The 23,064-nt window shown below is 48.8% G+C and overlaps 1 protein-coding gene across 1 annotated transcript in view; it reads right to left on the bottom strand.

Moving 5' to 3' along the window:
- LOC140134600 (phospholipase A2 inhibitor and Ly6/PLAUR domain-containing protein-like) overlaps positions 1 to 22,527 on the bottom strand; it is a 42,045-nt gene extending 19,518 nt beyond the window's left edge. Inside the window, exon 1 of the mRNA XM_072155035.1 lies at positions 22,444 to 22,527. Within this exon, the coding sequence (XP_072011136.1) occupies positions 22,444 to 22,492 (49 nt within the window). The 5' untranslated portion in view covers positions 22,493 to 22,527. The remainder of the gene's footprint in view (positions 1 to 22,443) is intronic.
- Positions 22,528 to 23,064: the final 537 nt, after the last annotated feature.

Raw genomic sequence — 23,064 nt, 5'->3', positions numbered from 1 at the left:
CTGGAAACCTGTGGGATAGTACAGCCACCCAAATACTCCAATATTTCTTTTTGTGTTGATGAGTTCTGGGACGAATAAAGATCCTCATAATAGGCAGTAAAGATTTCCTGGATCTCCTCAGTGACGATTGTAAACCCACCTCCAGGTTTCTCAACACCCATTATGTGTGTATTCTCCCTATTATTTTTAACCAGATTGGCGAGCATCTTTCCAGAGGTGTTAGCCTGAATACATCCTTTCCTGGCCTGTGCCATAACTTTCCTATCTGCCTGTATCTTAATCAAATCAATATAGCATGCACGCGTATCCTCCCAGTTCTGTCTATTCAATGCCGTGGGTAATTTAAGAAATTCTTGTTCCATTTTCTTAACCCTCTCTTCCAGTTCCATCAAACCCGCATTTAAGTGTTTTTTGTACCTACAGAGTTGGGCCTTATATTCCCCCCGAATAAAAGCCTTAGCTGTATCCCATATGATATCCTTTTCAGCTGCCCCCATATTTGTCGAAAAAAAGTTAAACAAATTATTAGTGAACCATTCTTGTTTACCTAAAATCCCTAACCATGTTGGTGCAATTCTTATTGTGTTAGGTAGTTGGTGAACGCCTATTTTAAAATTTACCACCAACGGTGCATGATCTGACACCCCCTTACTCCCAAAACAAATCTTATCTACAAAATGTAATGCCTTACCATTGGTTAAGGCCATATCTAAACGTGAAAAAGCTTGGTGTGAAGCAGAAAAACAGGAATACTCCCTTTTATCCGGATTAAATATTCTCCATGTGTCAAACCAATTAAATTCCCTTACCAATTTTTCCAATGTCGAATTTTTATGTGAAGAGGCCTTCCCGTGCATTATGTGATAAGTGTCAATGCAAGAGTTCATTACTGTGTTACAATCACCGATGAGAATTATATGGGGGTCCTCTATCTCTAAACAAAAGGTATAAAACTGGATGATAATATTGGGGGAGAAGGGTGGGGGTACATAGATGTTTGCAATTGCCCACTTCTTCCCCTCAAAGGTACCGGCCAGGAAAACAAATCGGCCCTCAGAATCTATTTTTGCCCTATCTTCTATAAAACTAAATTTTCGATGCATAAGAATGGAAACACCCCTGGAATAAGACGAGTAACAAGAATGATATGCCTTCCCTATCCAGGGTTTTATGAGAACATCTCTCTTTTCTCCCACAAGGTGGGTTTCCTGGATAGCGATTATATCCGGGCTTTGTCGTCTTATTAAATCAAAAACCGCCACTCTTTTTGCAGGAGTACCCAGTCCTCTAACATTCCATGACAAGATTTTCATGTCACTGGTTTATTCCTGGTTTAACCTCTAACCCGAAAGATAACATGGAAGGGGAAATGAGAGAGAGGCATGAGAGAAAAAAAAAAAAAAAAAAAAAAAAAACCACAACATAAACGAACAAATTCCCCCCCCCCCACCCACCAGGTGGCCGATACTCAATCCCCTGGGTCGCAAGGCCCATAGGTCTCAGTTACCGCCTCTATCCCAAGCATCCCCCTCCCGCCTCCCCCGGAACCACCCCCCGCAATCCACCCCTATCGACATCAGAGGACAAAGTGCGGGAACAAAAAAATAATTAAGGCCAGGGAAAGACACTTTATTTCACAACCCTATCTAGCCATTCTATTACTTCATTGGGGTTGTCAAAGAAGACCGTCTTATCCTTCCAAATTATTCGCAGACGAGCTGGGAATAACATGGAATATTGGATTTCCTTCTGGCGGAGCCTATTCTTGGCTTCAAAAAAACTGTTTCTTTTCTTTTGAGTATCAACCGCAAAATCTGGGAAGAATCTGATTAAATGTCCCTCGTATTCGGTTCTCCCAATTTGTCGCATTTTTTTGAGAATCAAATCCCTATCTTTAGACACCACCAGTTTCATAAGAATGGGACGTGGCATGGCTCCAGGGATAGGAGGTTTACTCGGAACCCTATGGGCTCTTTCTATAAAGGAGGGGAATGATGCAAAACCTTCTCCGAGGATTCCAATTAACCAGTCCTGCATAAACTTAATAGCATCTCCCCCTTCAGCTCCCTCCGGGAAGCCAAGGCATCTCAAATTGGCACGACGTGACCTGTTTTCTAGGTCAACAAGTTTCCTTTTTTGCTCTTCCTGCCCTGACTTTATTATTTTCAACTCAGCCTTCAGTTTAGACATATCATCCTCTAAATCTGAGGTCCTCATCTCCACCCTGTCTAAGCGTTCCCCCTGTTTGTGTACATTTGCCCTTATGGAGGCCATTTCCTCTTTAAACTGGCCAATTTCCTTGGACAGGGTCACTATGGACCCCTTACATTCCATAATGGCTTCAAAGATCTCCGACAGAGTAGGGACTCTTCCTCCCTCAGCCCTCTCTTTTGAGTGTTGATTTCTTCCCGAAAGATCTATCAACCCATTCTCCTCAATTTCAACTGGGGTGTTTTGGCCAGTGTTCTCTCTACTCATAGATTGACTATTTTCAAGGGGATTGGGGCTGTCTTCCTGTAAGTTTTCCTCAGTCGGCCGGGTCCCCTCCTTTAGCGGGGAGACCGGGTCCAGCTGCGGTCCAATCAGGCCTCCACGCTTCTCCACTAACTTGGGGGAAACGGCATATTTGTCTAGTTTTTTTATAGCATTTTCTCTCACTTTCTCAGCCATTTTTTTAGGTGTTTTACTTGGGGATGAGACAGGGGTAATATTTGTCCCCTTTTTTTTGGTTCCGGGTCTGGTCATCATGAAACAGAGGAGGAGGGATAGCAACCCCTTCCCCTCCTTAAATGCAAATAGTCAAGAAAAAAAATAATGCAAAATTTCAACGTACAGGGGCCAGTGACCGATCACATACAACAAAGTTAGTTATTATTAGTGCGAATAAATAATTAAGCCTAAAATAAATCCCCAAGAACCAAGTCCTCTAATAAAGCCCTCTTTAACAATAAGCTTCAGTAATTATCGACAACTGATAACAAGCAAGGACCCAAATAATATAAAATAAACACTTAAAGTCCAGGACAGTTATGTGTACACCAACGGATATTTCCAGTTCTCAAGACGTCCAGACCCTTTTATATTGAGCTCATGTCCAAACCATGAATAGGAGGCCCCCCTTTGACAATTAAATGTTTACACAACAGTCGTTAACCGCAGCATTTGGCCAAAGTTGTTATACTGGGCACATTTAGTGTAAGCATGGACAGAAACCCTCCTGGCAATCAATTAAGGAATATGAGATGCATTCGAGCCCGGTACCATCCACGCTACCGCGCTTGAAGCAGTCAATAGGTGAAACACAAATTAACGACTTAATGTTACGAAGTTAAGTAGCAAGTTATCGGCAAGATGGTATTTAGTTAAAAGAAAGCCCTCTTTGACAATATGATTGACTGCCAGGGAGGGCTAAAGTACTCCGTGGCCAGGAGAAAGGACCGTATTGCAGAATTATACAGGATTACAGTTGGCAATAGATAGCGACAACCAATAATAAAAAAAGGACTCAGTTAGTATGGAAAAAAAAAAATCCTGAAAGTCCAGAACAACTGTATATATACCGACAGAGGTTTTCCAGTTCTCAAAGAACGTCCAAAACTTTTTGCTTTTAAAGTCGTGCCCAAGCAATTAATAAGGCGGTCCCCTTTAAATCACTAGATGTTTACAAAGCAGTCGTTAACAAGTTCACCATTGACCAAAGTTATTATACTGGGCCCAGTTAGTATAAGAATGGACAGAGCCACTCCTGGCAGACAGTTGTGAAATCCGTTAGCGACAACCAATAATAAAAAAAGGACCCAGTTAGTATGGAAAAAAAAATCCTGAAAGTCCAGAACAACTGTATATGTACCGACAGAGGTTTTCCAGTTCTCAAAGAACGTCCAAAACTTTTTGCTTTTAAAGTCGTGCCCAAGCAATTAATAAGGCGGTCCCCTTTAAATCACTAGATGTTTACAAAGCAGTTGTTAACAAGTTCATCATTGACCAAAGTTATTATACTGGGCCCAGTTAGTATAAGAATGGACAGAGCCACTCCTGGCAAACAGTTGTGAAATCCACCCTATAATGCTTGAGGTAGTTAGTAGGTAAGACACAAATTTAACGCCTTGATGTCATCAGATTAAGTAGCAGGTTATCGGCAAAAGGAGTGTTAGTTGGAGTTAGTGAGGGAACATGGCCATTATCCAACATACGGGCAGAGATGTGATGATTCACGATACTTAAACATCAAAGAGAGCTGGGAGTCTTTACAGCTCTTAAAAGGAGTATGATAATACGACCTGGTGGAGAGGGTCCTCGTCTGAAACCAGGGAATAGCAGTCCTGGTCGGTCCAACCGGGGCGGGGGGTCCGGAGCCGTGAAGGTTAATGTCCCCCAGTCATCCTTAGTAGACGCTAGTGGACTTCGCCTCACCGCATGGGATCACACCCGCGTCCTTTCAGGCACCAGCCACGACACACACCAACGGATCCCTCACGTTACCTCCACCAAGGGGCAATGTTGACCAATCCACACTCCAAAGAAAGACAGGGGTCCCGATGTCAGGGGATAAACGCCTTGCCTTTTACTCCATGGCCGAAAGCTGCCCTCCACGCTCTAGGAAGAGTTTCATGCTCAGCGTGGCTCCGGGAGAGCACAGGGAAGCGGGCGGGCGTGACGTCACGTCCGCTCACATGCTCCTCCCATCTCCCCCGTATTCATGCATTCTCACACTCCTTTCCTCTCCAGGGATGAGAGTGGAAAGATTTTGCTTGTACCGTGGGTCCAGGAGAGTGAACACCCAGTAATCGGTGCTGGAATAAATTCTTTGAACGCGAGGGTCACGGGATAGGCAGCCTAGCATGAAATCTGCCATATGCGCCAGAGTACCAACGCGTAAGAATTCACTCCCCTCACTGGCCTGACTGTCCATCTCCTCCTCCTCCAACTCCTCTTCTTCTGCCCATACACGCTCAACAGTGAAGGACTCAACAATGGTCCCCTCTTGTGTCTCGCCAACATTCTCCTCCTCTTCCTCCTCATCCTCCTCCACCTCCTCCGATATGCGCTGAGAAACAGACCTAAGGGTGCTTTGGCTATCAACAAGGGAATCTTCTTCCCCCGTCTCTTGTGAGGAGCGCAAAGCTTCCGACTTCATGCTGACCAGAGAATTTTTCAACAGGCCAAGCAGCGGGATGGTGAGGCTGATGATGGCGGCATCGACCATCTGTGTTGACTCCTCAAAGTTACTCAGCACCTGACAGATATCAGACATCCACGTCCACTCCTCATTGTAGACTTGAGGAAGCTGACTGACCTGACTACCAGTTCTGGTGGAAGTTGACATCTGGCAGTCTACAATCGCTCGGCGCTGCTGGTAAACTCTGGATAACATGGTCAGTGTTGAATTCCACCTCGTGGGCACGTCGCACAACAGTCGGTGAGCGGGCAGTTGGAGGCGGCGCTGCGCTGCCCTGAGAGTGGCAGCATCTGTGCTGGACTTCCTGAAATGCGCACAGATGCGGCACACCTTCGTGAGCAAATCAGACAGATTGGGGTATGTCTTGAGGAAACGCTGAACTATCAGATTTAACACATGGGCCAGGCATGGCTCATGTGTCAGTCTGCCGAGTTGCAGAGCCGCCACCAGGTTACGGCCGTTGTCACACACAACCATGCCTGGCTTCAGGTTCAGCGGTGCCAGCCACAGATCAGTCTGCGCCGTGATGCCCTGTAATAGTTCTTGGGCGGTGTGCCTTTTATCGCCTAGGCTCAGCAGTTTCAGCACCGCCTGCTGTCGCTTAGCGACGGCACTGCTGCTGTGCCTAGAGCTACCGACTGATGGCGCCATGCCCACGGATGGTCATTCGGAGGAGGAGGTGGAGGAGGGGTGGGAGGAGGAGGAGGCATAGTAGGCCTGAAACACCTGGACCGAGGTAGGCCCCGCAATCCTTGGCGTCGGCAGTATATGACCAGCCGCAGGGTCAGACTCGGTCCCAGCCTCCACCAAGTTAACCCAATGTGCCGTCAGCGATATATAGTGGCCCTGCCCGGCAGCACTCGTCCACGTGTCCGTGGTCAGGTGGACCTTGTCAGAAACGGCGTTGGTCAGGGCACGGATTATGTTGTCTGACACGTGCTGGTGCAGGGCTGGGACGGCACATCGGGAAAAGTAGTGGCGACTGGGGACCGAATACCGAGGGGCGGCCGCCGCCATGAGGCTGCGAAAGGCCTCGGTCTCTACTAGCCTATAGGGCAGCATCTCCAGGCTTAGCAATCTGGAGATGTGCACATTAAGGGCTTGGGCGTGCGGGTGGGTTGCACTATATTTGCGTTTCCGCTCCAGCGTCTGGGGTATGGAGAGCTGAACGCTGGTGGATGCTGTGGAAGATCGTGGAGGCGACGATGGGGTTTTTGTGGCAGGGTCCTGGGCAGGGGGCTGACTATCAGCTGACACAGGGGAAGGAGCAGTGGTGTGCATGGCCAGAGGTGAACGCGCTTGTTGCCACTGAGTGGGGTGTTTAGCATTCATATGCCTGCGCATACTGGTGGTAGTTAAGCTATTAGTGGTGGAACCCCTGCTGATCCTGGTTTGGCAAATGTGGCACACCACAGTCCGTCAGTCATCCGGTGTTTCCTTAAAGAACCTCCAGACTTCTGAAAATCTAGCCCTCGCCGCAGGAGCCCTCGCCACGGGAGCTTCACTAGTTGACACATTTGGCGCTGATGCACCAGCTCTGGCCCTGCCTCTCCGTCTGGCCCCACCACTGCCTCTTCCAACCTGTTCTGGTCGAGGACTCTCCTCCGTCTCAGAAGCACTGTGTTCACCCGGCCTCTCAACCCAGCTTGGGTCTGTCACCTCATCATCCTCCGATCCCTCAGACTGCTCCCCCCTCGGACTTCCTGCCCTGACAACAACTTCCCCACTGTCTGACAACCGTGTCTCCTCATCGTCGGACACCTCTTTACACACTTCTTCCACTACGTCAACAAGGTCATCATCACCCACAGACTGCGACTGGTGGAAAACCTGGGCATCGGAAAATTGCTCATCAGCAACCGGACAAGTGGTTTGTGACTGTGGGAAGGGTCCAGAAAACAGTTCCTCAGAGTATGCCGGTTCAAATGGCAAATTTTGCTGGGAGGGGGCAGACTGGGGGGGAGGAGGCTGAGGTGCAGGAGCTGGAGGAGTGCCGATTTCGGTGACATGGGTGGACTGCGTGGAAGACTGACTGGTGGACAAATTGCTCGAAGCATTGTCGGCAATCCACGACATCACCTGTTCGCACTGTTCTGGCCTCAACAGTGCTCTACCACGAGTCCCAGTAACTTCAGACATGAACCTAGGGAGTGTAGCTCTGCGGCGTTCCCCTGCTCCCTCATCAGCAGGTGGTGTCTCACCCCGCCCAGGACCACGGCCTCTGACCCCTGCAGTAGTTGGACGCCCACGTCCCCGCCCTCGTCCTCTACCCCTAGCCCTCGGGTTAAACATTTTGAAAATGAGAGTTATAACTTTAATTTTTTTTTTAACTTTTTTTTGTGTTTTTTTTTTTTTTTGTGTGTTTTTTAGTTTTTAAAACCAAACGATGCTATCCTATTGCTATGGCTATTTTCTAGCCAAGTATGAAAGCACACTGCTATGCCAGATGAGATGACGCTGAGTTATGAAAAAAATAAACGTAAAATAAAAAAGGAAATGGCAGACTGTGCCTAATTGAAATCCAACCCCGGGCCCTAATAAATTTTCCCACTTCGGTCTTTGCGATGGATATGTGCGTCACTAAGCGCAAAACACAGTGGTCGCAAGTCTCACTCCAAATTGCTCACAATTTGCTAGTAGATGCACTGCAACAACTACAGCCACCAGCAGATCAACCAGAAATCAAATATATATAACGCTACTGTAGGCGTAAGTAAGCCGTTTGGATTTTCCTATGGCTATTTTCTAGCCAAGTATGAAAGCACACTACTATGCCAGATGAGATGACGCTGAGTTATTAAAAAAATAAACGTAAAATAAAAAGAAACTGGCAGACTGTGCCTAATTGAAATCAAACCCCTAATAAATTTTCCCACTTTGGTGTTTGAGGTGGATATGTGTGTCACTAAGAGCTAAACACAACGGTAGCAAGTCCCCCTGCTAATTCCTCACAATATGGTACTAGCTGCACTACTAGTGCCAGCAATCCCAGCCACAAGCAAATAAAAAAAAAAAGGATAACGTTATTGTAGCCCTAAGAAGGGCTGTTGGGTTGTTGTAGAATCACTCCTGCCTAACAGTAAGCTAATAGAACAGCCTAACGCTTTCCCTGACCAGCAGCAGCTCTCTCCCTAGCGGCATCCAGACAGAGAATGATCCGAGCAGCGCGGGCAGCGGCTAGTCTATCCCAGGGTCACCTGATCTGGCCAGCCAACCACTGCTATCGACGTGTAAGGGTACCACGTCATGCTGGGTGGAGTGCAGAGTCTCCTGGCTTGTGATTGGCTCTGTTTCTGGCCGCCAAAAAGCAAAACGGCGGGAGCTGCCATTTTCTCGAGCGGGCGAAATACTCGTCCGAGCAACGAGCAGTTACGAGTACGCTAATGCTCGATCGAGCATCAAGCTCGGACGAGTATGTTCGCTCATCTCTAGTCCTTACCCTTTGACAGAATGATCAGAGCAGACCTCCTCATTGACTTCGGCAGAGCGCCCGAGGAAAGACACTCATTATATACCTCAGTCAAGAGGGGAACCAAGTAGAGATGAGCGAACATACTCGTCCGAGCTTGATGCTCGATCGAGCATTAGCGTACTCGTAACTGCTCGTTGCTCGGACGAGTATTTCGCCCGCTCGAGAAAATGGCAGCTCCCGCCGTTTTGCTTTTTGGCGGCCAGAAACAGAGCCAATCACAAGCCAGGAGACTCTGCACTCCACCCAGCATGACGTGGTACCCTTACACGTCGATAGCAGTGGTTGGCTGGCCAGATCAGGTGACTCTGGGATAGACTAGCCGCTGCCCGCGCTGCTCGGATCATTCTCTGTCTGGATGCCGCTAGGGAGAGAGCTGCTGCTGGTCAGGGAAAGCGTTAGGGTGTTCTATTAGCTTACTGTTAGGCAGGAGTGATTCTACAACAACCCAACAGCCCTTCTTAGGGCTACAATAACGTTATCCTTTTTTTTTTTTATTTGCTTGTGGCTGGGCTTGCTGGCACTAGTAGTGCAGCTAGTACCATATTGTGAGGAATTAGCAGGGGGACTTGCTACCGTTGTGTTTAGCTCTTAGTGACACACATATCCACCTCAAACACCAAAGTGGGAAAATTTATTAGGGGTTTGATTTCAATTAGGCACAGTCTGCCAGTTTCTTTTTATTTTACGTTTATTTTTTTCATAACTCAGCGTCATCTCATCTGGCATAGTAGTGTGCTTTAATACTTGGCTAGAAAATAGCCATAGGAGAATCCAAACGGCTTACTTACGCCTACAGTAGCGTTATATATATTTGATTTCTGGTTGATCTGCTGGTGGCTGTAGTTGCTGCAGTGCATCTACTAGCAAATTGTGAGCAATTTGGAGTGAGACTTGCGACCACTGTGTTTTGCGCTTAGTGACGCACATATCCATCTCAAAGACCGAAGTGGGAAAATTTATTAGGGCCCGGGGTTGTATTTCAATTAGGCACAGTCTGCCATTTCCTTTTTTATTTTACGTTTATTTTTTTCATTACTCAGCGTCATCTCATCTGGCATAGTAGTGTGCTGTAATACTTGGCTAGAAAATAGCCATAGGAGAATCCAAACGGCTTACTTACGCCTACAGTAGCGTTATATATATTTGATTTCTGGTTGATCTGCTGGTGGCTGTAGTTGTTGCAGTGCATCTACTAGCAAATTATCAGCAATTTGGAGTGACACTTGCGACCACTGTGTTTTGCGCTTAGTGACGCACATATCCATCGCAAAGACCGAAGTGGGAAAATTTATTAGGGCCCGGGGTTGTATTTCAATTAGGCACAGTCTGCCATTTCCTTTTTTATTTTACGTTTATTTTTTTCATAACTCAGCGTCATCTCATCTGGCATAGTAGTGTGCTTTAATACTTGGCTAGAAAATAGCCATAGCAATAGGATAGCATCGTTTGGTTTTAAAAACTAAAAAACACACAAAAAAAAAAAAAAACACAAAAAAAAGTTAAAAAAAAAATTAAAGTTATAACTCTCATTTTCAAAATGTTTAACCCGAGGGCTAGGGGTAGAGGACGAGGGCGGGGACGTGGGCGTCCAACTACTGCAGGGGTCAGAGGCCGTGGTCCTGGGCGGGGTGAGACACCACCTGCTGATGAGGGAGCAGGGGAACGCCGCACAGCTACACTCCCTAGGTTCATGTCTCAAGTTACTGGGACTCGTGGTAGAGCACTGTTGAGGCCAGAACAGTGCGAACAGGTGATGTCGTGGATTGCCGACAATGCTTCGAGCAATTTGTCCACCAGTCAGTCTTCCACGCAGTCCACCCATGTCACCGAAATCGGCACTCCTCCAGCTCCTTCACCTCAGCCTCCTCCCCCCCAGTCTGCTCCCTCCCAGCAAAATTTGCCATTTGAACCGGCATACTCTGAGGAACTGTTTTCTGGACCCTTCCCACAGTCACAAACCACTTGTCCGGTTGCTGATGAGCAATTTTCCGATGCCCAGGTTTTCCACCAGTCGCAGTCTGTGGGTGATGATGACCTTGTTGACGTAGTGGAAGAAGTGTGTAAAGAGGTGTCCGACGATGAGGAGACACGGTTGTCAGACAGTGGGGAAGTTGTTGTCAGGGCAGGAAGTCCGAGGGGGGAGCAGACTGAGGGATCGGAGGATGATGAGGTGACAGACCCAAGCTGGGTTGAGTGGCCGGGTGAACACAGTGCTTCTGAGACGGAGGAGAGTCCTCGACCAGAACAGGTTGGAAGAGGCAGTGGTGGGGCCAGACGGAGAGGCAGGGCCAGAGCTGGTGCATCAGCGCCAAATGTGTCAACTAGTGAAGCTCCCGTGGCGAGGGCTCCTGCGGCGAGGGCTAGATTTTCAGAAGTCTGGAGGTTCTTTAAGGAAACACCGGATGACCGACGGACTGTGGTGTGCCACATTTGCCAAACCAGGATCAGCAGGGGTTCCATCACTAATAGCTTAACTACCACCAGTATGCGCAGGCATATGAATGCTAAACACCCCACTCAGTGGCAACAAGCGCGTTCACCTCCGGCCGTGCACACCACTGCTCCTTCCCCTGTGTCAGCTGATAGTCAGCCCCCTGCCCAGGACCCTGCCACAAAAACCCCATCGTCGCCTCCACGATCCTCCACAGCATCCACCAGCGTTCAGCTCTCCATACCCCAGACGCTGGAGCGGAAACGCAAATATAGTGCAACCCACCCGCACGCCCAAGCCCTTAATGTGCACATCTCCAGATTGCTAAGCCTGGAGATGCTGCCCTATAGGCTAGTAGAGACCGAGGCCTTTCGCAGCCTCATGGCGGCGGCCGCCCCTCGGTATTCAGTCCCCAGCCGCCACTACTTTTCCCGATGTGCCGTCCCAGCCCTGCACCAGCACGTGTCAGACAACATAATCCGTGCCCTGACCAACGCCGTTTCTGACAAGGTCCACCTGACCACGGACACGTGGACGAGTGCTGCCGGGCAGGACCACTATATATCGCTGACGGCACATTGGGTTAACTTGGTGGAGGCTGGGACCGAGTCTGACCCTGCGGCTGGTCATATACTGCCGACGCCGAGGATTGCGGGGCCTACCTCGGTCCAGGTGTTTCAGGCCTACTATGCCTCCTCCTCCTCCCACCCCTCCTCCACCTCCTCCTCCGAACGACCATCCGTGGGCATGGCGCCATCAGTCGGTAGCTCTAGGCACAGCAGCAGTGCCGTCGCTAAGCGACAGCAGGCGGTGCTGAAACTGCTGAGCCTAGGCGATAAAAGGCACACCGCCCAAGAACTATTACAGGGCATCACGGCGCAGACTGATCTGTGGCTGGCACCGCTGAACCTGAAGCCAGGCATGGTTGTGTGTGACAACGGCCGTAACCTGGTGGCGGCTCTGCAACTCGGCAGACTGACACATGTGCCATGCCTGGCCCATGTGTTAAATCTGATAGTTGCGCCGCATCTGTGCGCATTTCAGGAAGTCCAGCACAGATGCTGCCACTCTCAGGGCAGCGCAGCCAACTGCCCGCTCACCGACTGTTGTGCGACGTGCCCACGAGGTGGAATTCAACACTGACCATGTTATCCAGAGTTTACCAGCAGCGCCAAGCGATTGTAGACTGCCAGATGTCAACTTCCACCAGAACTGGTAGTCAGGTCAGTCAGCTTCCTCAAGTCTACAATGAGGAGTGGACGTGGATGTCTGATATCTGTCAGGTGCTGAGTAACTTTGAGGAGTCAACACAGATGGTCAGTGGCAATGCCGCCATCATCAGCCTCACCATCCCGCTGCTTGGCCTGTTGAAAAGCTCTCTGGTCAGCATGAAGTCGGAAGCTTTGCGCTCCTCACAAGAGACGGGGGAAGAAGATTCCCTTGTTGATAGCCAAAGCACCCTTAGGTCTGTTTCTCAGCGCATATCGGAGGAGGTGGAGGTGGAGGAGGATGAGGAGGAAGAGGAGGAGAATGTTGGCGAGACACAAGAGGGGACCATTGTTGAGTCCTTCACTGTTGAGCGTGTATGGGCAGAAGAAGAGGAGTTGGAGGAGTTGGAGGAGGAGGAAATGGACAGTCAGGCCAGTGAGGGGAGTGAATTCTTACGCGTTGGTACTCTGGCGCATATGGCAGATTTCATGCTAGGCTGCCTATCCCGTGACCCTCGCGTTCAAAGAATTTATTCCAGCACCGATTACTGGGTGTTCACTCTCCTGGACCCACGGTACAAGCAAAATCTTTCCACTCTCATCCCTGGAGAGGAAAGGAGTGTGAGAATGCATGAATACCAGCAGGCCTTGGTGCACAAGCTGAAACAGTATTTCCCTTCTGACAGCGCTAGCGGCAGAGTGCGTAGTTCTGCGGGACAAGTAGCGAGGGAGAGTAGGCGAGCAGGCAGCTTGTCCAGCACTGGCAAGGGTACGCTTTACAAGGCTTTTGCCAGCTTTATGTCACCCCAGCAAGACACTGTCACCTGTCCCCAGTCTCGGCAGAGTAGGGCTGATCTTTACAGAAAGATGGTGAGGGAGTACGTAGCTGACCATACCATCGTCCTAAATGATCACACAGCTCCCTACAACTACTGGGTTTCAAAGCTGGACATGTGGCACGAACTGGCGCTGTACGCCTTGGAGGTTCTTGCCTGCCCTGCCGCTAACGTCTTGTCCGAGCGGGTTTTCAGTGCAGCTGGTGGCATCATCACCGATAAGCGTACACGCCTGTCGACTGACAGCGCTGACAGGCTGACGCTTATCAAGATGAATAAAGCCTGGATTTCTCCTAATTTCCAATCTCCACCAGGTGAAGGAAGCTCAACCTGAATAATTTATCCACTCCTCCTCCTCCTCATTTTCCTCCTTCTCCTCCTCTTTGTACAGTAAAGCAGAGGAAACTGGCTATTTTTTGACAGGGCCCACTGGCTCTAGCTATAGTACTTTATGCATTTAATTTTTATGGAGGGCCACCGACCCGGTCCTCTGTTTTAAACAATTTTTGGGAGTGCCACATACAGGCACTCAATCTATTCAATTTTTCTGGAGGGCCACCTACCTGCTCCTCTGGTTTGAAAACTTTTTTGGACTGCCACATACAGGCACTCAATCTATTTCATTTTTCTGGAGGGCCACCTACCTGCTCCTCTGGTTTGAAAACTTTTTTGGACTGCCACATACAGGTACTCAATCTATTCCATTTTTCTGGAGGGCCACCTACCTGCTCCTCTGGTTTGAAAACTTTTTTGGACTGCCACATACAGGCACTCAATCTATTCCATTTTTCTGGAGGGCCACCTACCTGCTCCTCTGGTTTGAAAACTTTTTTGGACTGCCACATACAGGCACTCAATCTATTCCATTTTTCTGGAGGGCCACCTACCTGCTCCTCTGGTTTGAAAACTTTTTTGGACTGCCACATACAGGCACTCAATCTATTCCATTTTTCTGGAGGGCCACCTACCTGCTCCTCTGGTTTGAAAACTTTTTTGGACTGCCACATACAGGCACTCAATCTATTCCATTTTTCTGGAGGGCCACCTACCTGCTCCTCTGGTTTGAAAACTTTTTTGGACTGCCACATACAGGCACTCAATCTATTCCATTTTTCTGGAGGGCCACCTACCTGCTCCTCTGGTTTGAAAACTTTTTTGGACTGCCACATACAGGCACTCAATCTATTCCATTTTTCTGGAGGGCCACCTACCTGCTCCTCTGGTTTGAAAACTTTTTTGGACTGCCACATACAGGCACTCAATCTATTCCATTTTTCTGGAGGGCCACCTACCTGCTCCTCTGGTTTGAAAACTTTTTTGGACTGCCACATACAGGCACTCAATCTATTCCATTTTTCTGGAGGGCCACCTACCTGCTCCTCTGGTTTGAAAACTTTTTTGGACTGCCACATACAGGCACTCAATCTATTCCATTTTTCTGGAGGGCCACCTACCTGCTCCTCTGGTTTGAAAACTTTTTTGGACTGCCACATACAGGCACTCAATCTATTCCATTTTTCTGGAGGGCCACCTACCTGCTCCTCTGGTTTGAAAACTTTTTTGGACTGCCACATACAGGCACTATCCAAATTGAATTGTCTCCATAGCAGCCTCCACACGTTGTCTCCATTGCTACCTCCAAAAGTCGTTTATATAGCTGCCTCCATACATCGTCCCTTTATCAAACGAGGTGTGTCAGGCCGAAATTTGGGTTGTTTTCATGGATTCCACATCAAAGTTGTTAACTTTGTCGCCACCCTGCTGTGTTATCCACAAAATACACTGGCAAACTTTTACCATTTACGGATATTATTTCAGCGCTTCTTGCGCATCTGTTTACATTCCCCTCACCCGCCATATCCTAAACTTATAAGAACGCTACTACACTTGATCTTATACAAAAGGTTCTTAGAAGTGCTGTTTGGGGAGTAGCCTAGAGACAGGGGCTTGGATTGGCGAAAGCTCGCCTGGCAGCGGAGCGCCAGCTCCATGCGCATCATGCGCTTCTTGCGCATCTGTTTACATTCCCCTCACCCGCCATATCCTAAACTTATAAGAACGCTACTACACTTGATCTTATACAAAAGGTTCTCTTAGAAGTGCTGTTTGGGGAGTAGCCTAGAGACAGGGGCTTGGATTGGCGAAAGCTCGCCTGGCAGCGGAGCGCCAGCTCCATGCGCATCATGCGCTTCTTGCGCATCTGTTTACATTCCCTTCACCCGCCATATCCCAAACTTATAAGAACGCTACTACACTTAACTTGGTGCAGGCTGGGACCGAGTCTGACCCTGGGGCTGGTCATATACTGCCGACGCAGAGGATTGCGGGGCCTACCTCGGTCCAGGTCTAAAAAAGGCCTACTATACCTCTTCCTCCTCCCACCCCTCCTCCACCTCCTCCTCCGAATTACCATCCGTGGGCATGGCGCCATCAGTCGGTAGCTCTAGGCACAGCAGCAGTGCAATCGCTAAGCGACAGCAGGCGGTGCTCAAACTGCTGAGCCTAGGCGATAAAAGGCACACCGCCCAAGAGCTATTACAGGGCATTCCACATCAAACTTGTTAACTTTGTCGCCACCCTGCTGTGTAATCCACAAAATATACTGGCAAACTTTTATCATTTACCGATATTATTTCAGCGCTTCTTGCGCATCTGTTTACATTCCCCTCACCCGCCATATCCCAAACTTATAAGAACGCTACTACACTTGATCTTATACAAAAGGTTCTTAGAAGTGCTGTTTGGGGAGTAGCCTAGAGACAGGGGCTTGGATTGGCGAAAGCTCACCTGGCAGCGGAGCGCTTGCTCCATGCGCATCATGCGCTTCTTGCGCATCTGCTTACATTCCCCTCACCCGCCATATCCCAAACTTATAAGAACGCTACTACACTTGATCTTATACAAAAGGTTCTTAGAAGTGCTGTTTGGGGAGTAGCCTAGAGACAGGGGCTTGGATTGGCGAAAGCTTGCCTGGCAGCGGAGCGCCAGCTCCATGCCAAGGTCCAACTAACATAGTTTTAACTGCAGCACCTTTAATCTACTACTAGTTCACTGCCTCCATACATGGTCCCCTTATCAAACGAGCTGTGTCAGGCAGAATTTTGGATTGTTTTCATGGCTTCCATGTTAACTTTGTCGCCACCCTGCTGTGTAATCCACAAAATATACTGGCAAACTTTTATCATGTACCGATATTATTTGAGCGCTTCTTGCTCACCTCCTTTGGTTCCTCTCTGCCACCCATTGGTTTGAAGCCTGAGTCCATTTAGGGTATGTTGCCATGACACTCTCTAGCCTGCCGCTGCTGCCGCTGCCTCTGCATGCCGTCCCCTATAGTGTCAGGGTCAATTATTGGATGTTTTAGATGCTATCTAGCCTCATTCGGTCACTCTGTCATGGCCATGCTGTTGCCCATAATAACACTTTTCCTGCGCCTTTCTCTGCAGGCTGCACGGGATGTTTGGGAGGCACCGCACTACAAGCCCCAGAAGCCCCATCACGCTGCCGCTGCTCACCGGAGCAAGCAACAGCGCTAGGGGCCACAGGAGCCACCGCCACTGCCCCTGGCACTGGGCCACCCCCCCTTCCCACTAGGAGGCAGCGCACAGTACCAGGACCTGCTGGATCGCCCTCACTGTCCGGCCTTTCGGCCGATGCCTTCCCTGCACCATCCTTGCTACTGCAAACAAGGCTGGTGCTCTGCGCCATGATGGAACGTGGCTTTGTACTCTCCCCGCACCCTGGCACCGAGTCCACTGCAGGATTCGTGCTGGGCTTGGTAACGGGGCCTACACGACAGGCTGACACTGCTGCCCGCCCGGAGGAAACAGGGAGGGGACGAAACACCAGATTCACCTCCTGAGACGCCTTGGTCTTCTTGGCTCTCTTCTTTCTCTTTAGGTCCTCATCTGGCAAATCATCACCGAAGGAGAAGTTCTGGAGGTGAACTGGGGACTCAAGCTGTCGGATCTGAGCCATTAGCGCCCCTCCCTGGCCGCTGTCATCACTTTCCTCCTCCAGGTTGGCAGAGCCGCAGCCTGATGGTAATGGCGCTTGCTCTGCAGGCAGCCTGTCGTGCGAGGCCTGCTGGTGTTTGTGCAGGCCACCAGACGGACACGGCAGGTCTTCCTCATCCTCCTCATCATCGCCATCATCCGCCTGGATCTCAAGCCCCTTCAGCTTTCTCAGCTTATCCTGGCGCATATCATCAAATCTGGCGTCGTTTTCTAATTTCTCACGAAACGGACCGCTGTGCTCACGGATTAGATGACGCTTTTCTTCCAGAGCGGTGACCTCGGCTTTTAGTCTGTCTATGGTGGTAAGTAGATCAGACTTTTTCTTTCTCTGCGTAGCCACCCCCGCTAGGGCCAAGGTCTCCCTTATCTCCTCCTGGAGCCTCCTCAGCGCTTTTCCAGCTTCCTCGTACCCACGGAGGTGCTCAGCAATCCGGGAGCCATAGATGGAAGCAGACTCCCGGGCCCTAAGTTCACCCCATGCTTTTTGCACACCTCCGTGAGCACCCGGCTTTCCAGCTGAACCACCCAGCTTTCCCGCACAGTCACTCAGCTTTCCAGGAGGAGCACTCAGGCTGATGTTACTTGCCTTAATATTCTGTGTTCCGGAGACCTTGCGGCTTCCCTGGGTCTTAAGGGTGGCAGCCTAGGTCACATCGCTGCGTCCTTGGCTCCGGGCAGATCTTCTCACGCCATCAGTTTTGGCCGGTAACTGGATTCTCCTGCCCCCCGCCGGCCTGGTCCGGGAGACAGGAGCCTGGGACTTTCCTGCAGGATTCATCCCACAGAACCCACTCCCTCCCTGGGGAGGAGAGAGCAGGCCTGGGTGGATTGGGTTTGCTCCAGGTGGTGCAGGAGCTCAGCAGAACACAACCACACCCGTCAGCAGTGCACAGCAGAATGAGAATGCACTCACTATTCTGCTGCTGGTGCAGTCACTGTGTACATACATGACATTACTTATCCTGTACTGATCCAGAGTTACAGCCTGTATTATACCCCAGAGCTGCACTCACTATTCTGCTGCTGGTGCAGTCACTGTGTACATACATGACATTACTTATCCTGTACTGATCCTGAGTTACATCCTGTATTATACCCCAGAGCTGCACTCACTATTCTGCTGCTGGTGCAGTCACTGTGTACATACATGACATTACTTATCCTGTACTGACCCTGAGTTACATCCTGTATTATACCCCAGAGCTGCACTCACTATTCTGCTGCTGGTGCAGTCACTGTGTACATACATGACATTACTTATCCTATACTGATCCTGAGTTACATCCTGTATTATACTGCAGAGCTGCACTCACTATTCTGCTGCAGGTGCAGTCACTGTGTACATACATGACATTACTTATCCTGTACTGATCCTGAGTTACATCCTGTATTATACCCCAGAGCTACACTCAATATTCTGCTGCTGGTGCAGTCACTGTGTACATACATGACATTACTTATCCTGTACTGATCCTGAGTTACATCCTGTATTATACTCCAAAGCTGCACTCACTATTCTGCTGCAGGTGCAGTCACTGTGTACATACATGGCATTACTTATCCTGTACTGATCCTGAGTTACATCCTGTATTATACTCCAAAGCTGCACTCACTATTCTGCTGCAGGTGCAGTCACTGTGTACATACATGGCATTACTTATCCTGTACTGATCCTGAGTTACATCCTGGATTATACTCCAGAGCTGCACTCACTATTCTGCTGCTGGTGCAGTCACTGTGTACATACATGGCATTACTTATCCTGTACTGATCCTGAGTTACATCCTGTATTATACTCCAGAGCTGCACTCACTATTCTGCTGCTGGTGCAGTCACTGTGTACATACATGACATTACTTATCCTGTACTGATCCGGAGTTACATCCTGTATTATACCCCAGAGCTGCACTCACTATTCTGCTGCTGGTGCAGTCACTGTGTACATACATGACATTACTTATCCTGTACTGATCCTGAGTTACATCCTGGATTATACTCCAGAGCTGCACTCACTATTCTGCTGCTGCAGTCACTGTGTACATACATGACATTACTTATCCTGTACTGATCCTGAGTTACATCCTGTATTATACCCCAGAGCTACACTCAATATTCTGCTGCTGGTGCAGTCACTGTGTACATACATGACATTACTTATCCTGTACTGATCCTGAGTTACATCCTGTAGATCTTTTATTTTATATAAAAGTAAAAAACATAACAACACAAACCAAACATAATATACAATATATATACAATATCTTACCTGCTGGTCCAGCCCCATTCACACCTAGCAAAAACACTAACTTACAATACACCAAAATTAATAAACACCAAATACCACAACCTCCACCCAACAAATTATCACATCCTAAACCAAACCAATAAACAAAGACAAGCCACACCCACAAATAAACATAATTGACCATAAATATACATTAACCCACCCCACACCCTCCAATAACAAACCACCCCACACCCATATATATATATATATTTTAAATATATAATAACAAACACATAACACTACACTGCACTAGATCCCTCGCCCGCACCCTCCCCTTCCCCCCAGACACTGGTCTAACGTCCAAAGTTTGCGTTAAGTAGTCCAGACCAGTGCCCAAGGTCAGTTCGTAAATCCCACCACCATCACCCCCCTCCCAACCTAACGCTATGTCCCAAACCCCACTATATACAATATATACAATATATACACTGATTACAACATAACATAAAGAAAACATAATACAAATAAAAGCTGAACAACATCAAAACCACATAAAGCCCAGGTTCGGCGCCTGCAAGCCCTACATCACTACATGCTCAGATACAAAACAAAAATCTACAGTGCAGCATCAGCCCAACACCAGGAGCGGAGATGACAGACTAAGGGACACTAAAGGAGAACCCCCTCCAAAGGAGAGAGGCCCTCCCCGTGCCCAGCCTCTCATACTCCAGAGAGCGCACCTTCACCAGGTCACCCACAATGTTCCTAACCACCTCATCCACCGGGAGGATTTTACGCTGCGTCGATACTAAACACCGTGCGTTCCACGTGTGGTACCTGACCACTAGGCTAACTAGGAATAACGTGCAGCGGTCCCGGCCACCCAGGCCTCTGAATGCTCCATAGGCCCACTCCGCATAGGAGAGACCGGCCAACCCGGGCCATTGGATGGAAGCGCCCACCCGGTTGTACACCTCTGTGTTATAGGGGCACTGAAGCAGGAAGTGGTCCATGCTCTCCAGCAGGCCACCGCACTCCTCCCGGGGACAACCCCTTTCCTCAGAGCTCCTACACTTCAGATTGTCCCTCACACACAGCTTTCCATGGAAGCAGCGCCAAGTCAAGTCCCAAAACTTCAAGGGGATCCTGATGGAATTCAATAAACTCAAACCCACCCTCAGATCCCGACTTGGGCAATCCCTGAGGGCCAGAGGCTTCTGGAAATGGGTCAACAGAACCCTCTTGTCAAGGATTTTCCTCGACATGGTCCTGATCTCCCACATTCCCAGACCCCACCGGCGAATCGCCTTCAGAACCGGGGTAGCGTAAGCCGGAAGATGCCCATGCGGTGTGCGAAGATCCTTCACTTGCCCTCCTGTCTCCCATTCCTGGAAGAAAGGCCGAAACCATCCCCTACAGGAGTATACCCACGGAGGAGCCCTCTCTTTCCAGAGGTTTGCAACATTGATCTTAATAAAGGTATTCACTAGGAATACCACAGGGTTGACCATACACAACCCTCCTTGTCTCCTCGTGCGGTAAGTAACCTCCCTCTCCAAAACTCCAAAGCTGCACTCACTATTCTGCTGCTGGTGCAGTCACTGTGTACATACATGGCATTACTTATCCTGTACTGATCCTGAGTTACATCCTGTATTATACTCCAGAGCTGCACTCACTATTCTGCTGCCGGTGCAGTCACTGTGTACATACATGACATTACTTATCCTGTACTGATCCTGAGTTACATCCTGTATTATACACCAGAGCTGAACTCACTATTCTGCTGCTTTCTTGGCTTTCAGAGCCTCTAGGACACATATTTATTTTAAATACAGACAAGACTTCTATGATATACCCCAGAATCACTGTCTCCTTAATCTATTTGTTTAAAGTTTAAACCCAACTAAACTCTTGGTTCCGGTTAGAACTACCTGGACTATACATAATCAAACAGAGATCCAAATCAACCTTCTAAATAATACCTTAGATCAGGGGTAGGGAACCTATGGCTCGGGAGCCAGATGTGGCTCTTTTGTTGGCTGTATCTGGCTCTCAAACAGATCTTTAATAAATAGTGATGGCTGCTGTGTGTCATAGACTGATCGCTGGACACAGGCAGCAATGTTACCGCTGCCTACGTCCTTTGTATGACCCAGACGCCATCGTCTAAGCCTGGGTCAAAGAGAAGAGTGTCGGAGCAATGAGGAGCTGGCTGCAGGGAGTGCTGGTAAGTGACTACCTATTTTTGGGGAGCATGTGCTGTGGCTACTTATATACTGGGAGGCATGTGCTGTGGCTAGCTATCTATTTGGGGGCATGTGCTGTGGCTAGCTATCTATTTGGGGGCATGTGCTGTGGCTACCTATCTACTGGGAGGCAAGTGCTGGGGCTATCTATCTCCTGGGAGGCATGTGCTGGGGCTACTGATCTACTGGGAGGCACGTGCTGGGGCTACCTATCTACTGGGAGGCATGTGCTGGGGCTACCTAACTACTGGGGGGCATGTGCTATGGCTAGCTATCAACTTGGGGGCATGTGCTGTGGCTATCTATCTACTGGGGGTATGTGCTAGGGCTATCTATCTCCTGGGAGGCATGTGCTGGGGCTACCAATCTACTGGGAAGCATGTCCTGGGGCTACCTATCTACTGGGAGGCATGTGCTGTGGCTACCTAACTAACAGCAGGCATGTGCTTTGGCTACCTATCTACTGGGGGTATGTGCTGGGGCTACCTAACTACTGGGAGGCATGTGATGTGGCTATCTATCTACTGGGGGTATGTGCTGGGGCTACCTAACTACTGGGGGTATGTGCTGGGGCTACATATCTACTGGGAGGCATGTGCTGGGGCTACCTATCTACTGGGAGGCATGTGCATATTGTACGGCTCTTACAAAATAACATTTTAAAATATGTGGCGTTCATGGCTCTCTCAGCCGAAAAGGTTCCTGACCCCTGCCTTAGATACACCCTGTTAGAAGCTATTGGTTTAGGCAATGAAGACCTAGAAAAAAACCTACAAAATTAAAAAGTAAACAGCTAATGTATGTGTAAGCATTGGGGTCACTTACTTGTTGTCAATGAGGAAAAAACACACACGAAAAGAAGAGAGAAGATCATAATGACTGTGACCAGAAGATGCAGATCCTGGAAATGTCCTGTGTTGATCACAAGTGGTTATGACAAATTTGTTACACAGGAAAGAATCTCACAAGTGTCAGCAAAATAAAAAATAATCGACATAGCTGCTGATTTGTGAGATCTGCAGAACTATTCTTAATTTTAGCAGAGAGATTACAAAATTGTTTATCCGGTTTTGTGCTTGTGTCCTGGTCATAAGAAAAGTCTGTGGATGGAGTAGGAGGTCTCTCTGTTGTAGTGTTATGGCAGTTACTATGGTCGGTAGGTTGCGAGTTTTCCCCACTATGGACCCATTTGAATCTGCTTTCTAGGGTTTTTCAGTCCATCAAGTCGGTTGGACTTGATGGACTGACTTCTTTCTTCAACCATGGTACTATGAAAGGCAGTGCTGCTCCATCAACAAAGCTCTATAGCACTTGTGGAGCCACTTAATCCCGATCACCAGAGATGTCAGCAGTCAGACCCCCAATGTAAATAGCAGATATTTGACTGTGCTGAAACACTGGGGGTCATTTACTAAGGGCCCGATTCGCGTTTTCCCGACGTGTTAA

The sequence above is a fragment of the Engystomops pustulosus genome, chromosome 6 (genome assembly GCF_040894005.1).
Source record: "Engystomops pustulosus chromosome 6, aEngPut4.maternal, whole genome shotgun sequence".
Lineage (NCBI taxonomy): Eukaryota > Metazoa > Chordata > Amphibia > Anura > Leptodactylidae > Engystomops > Engystomops pustulosus.
This window is presented reverse-complemented; position numbering and strand designations above follow the sequence as displayed.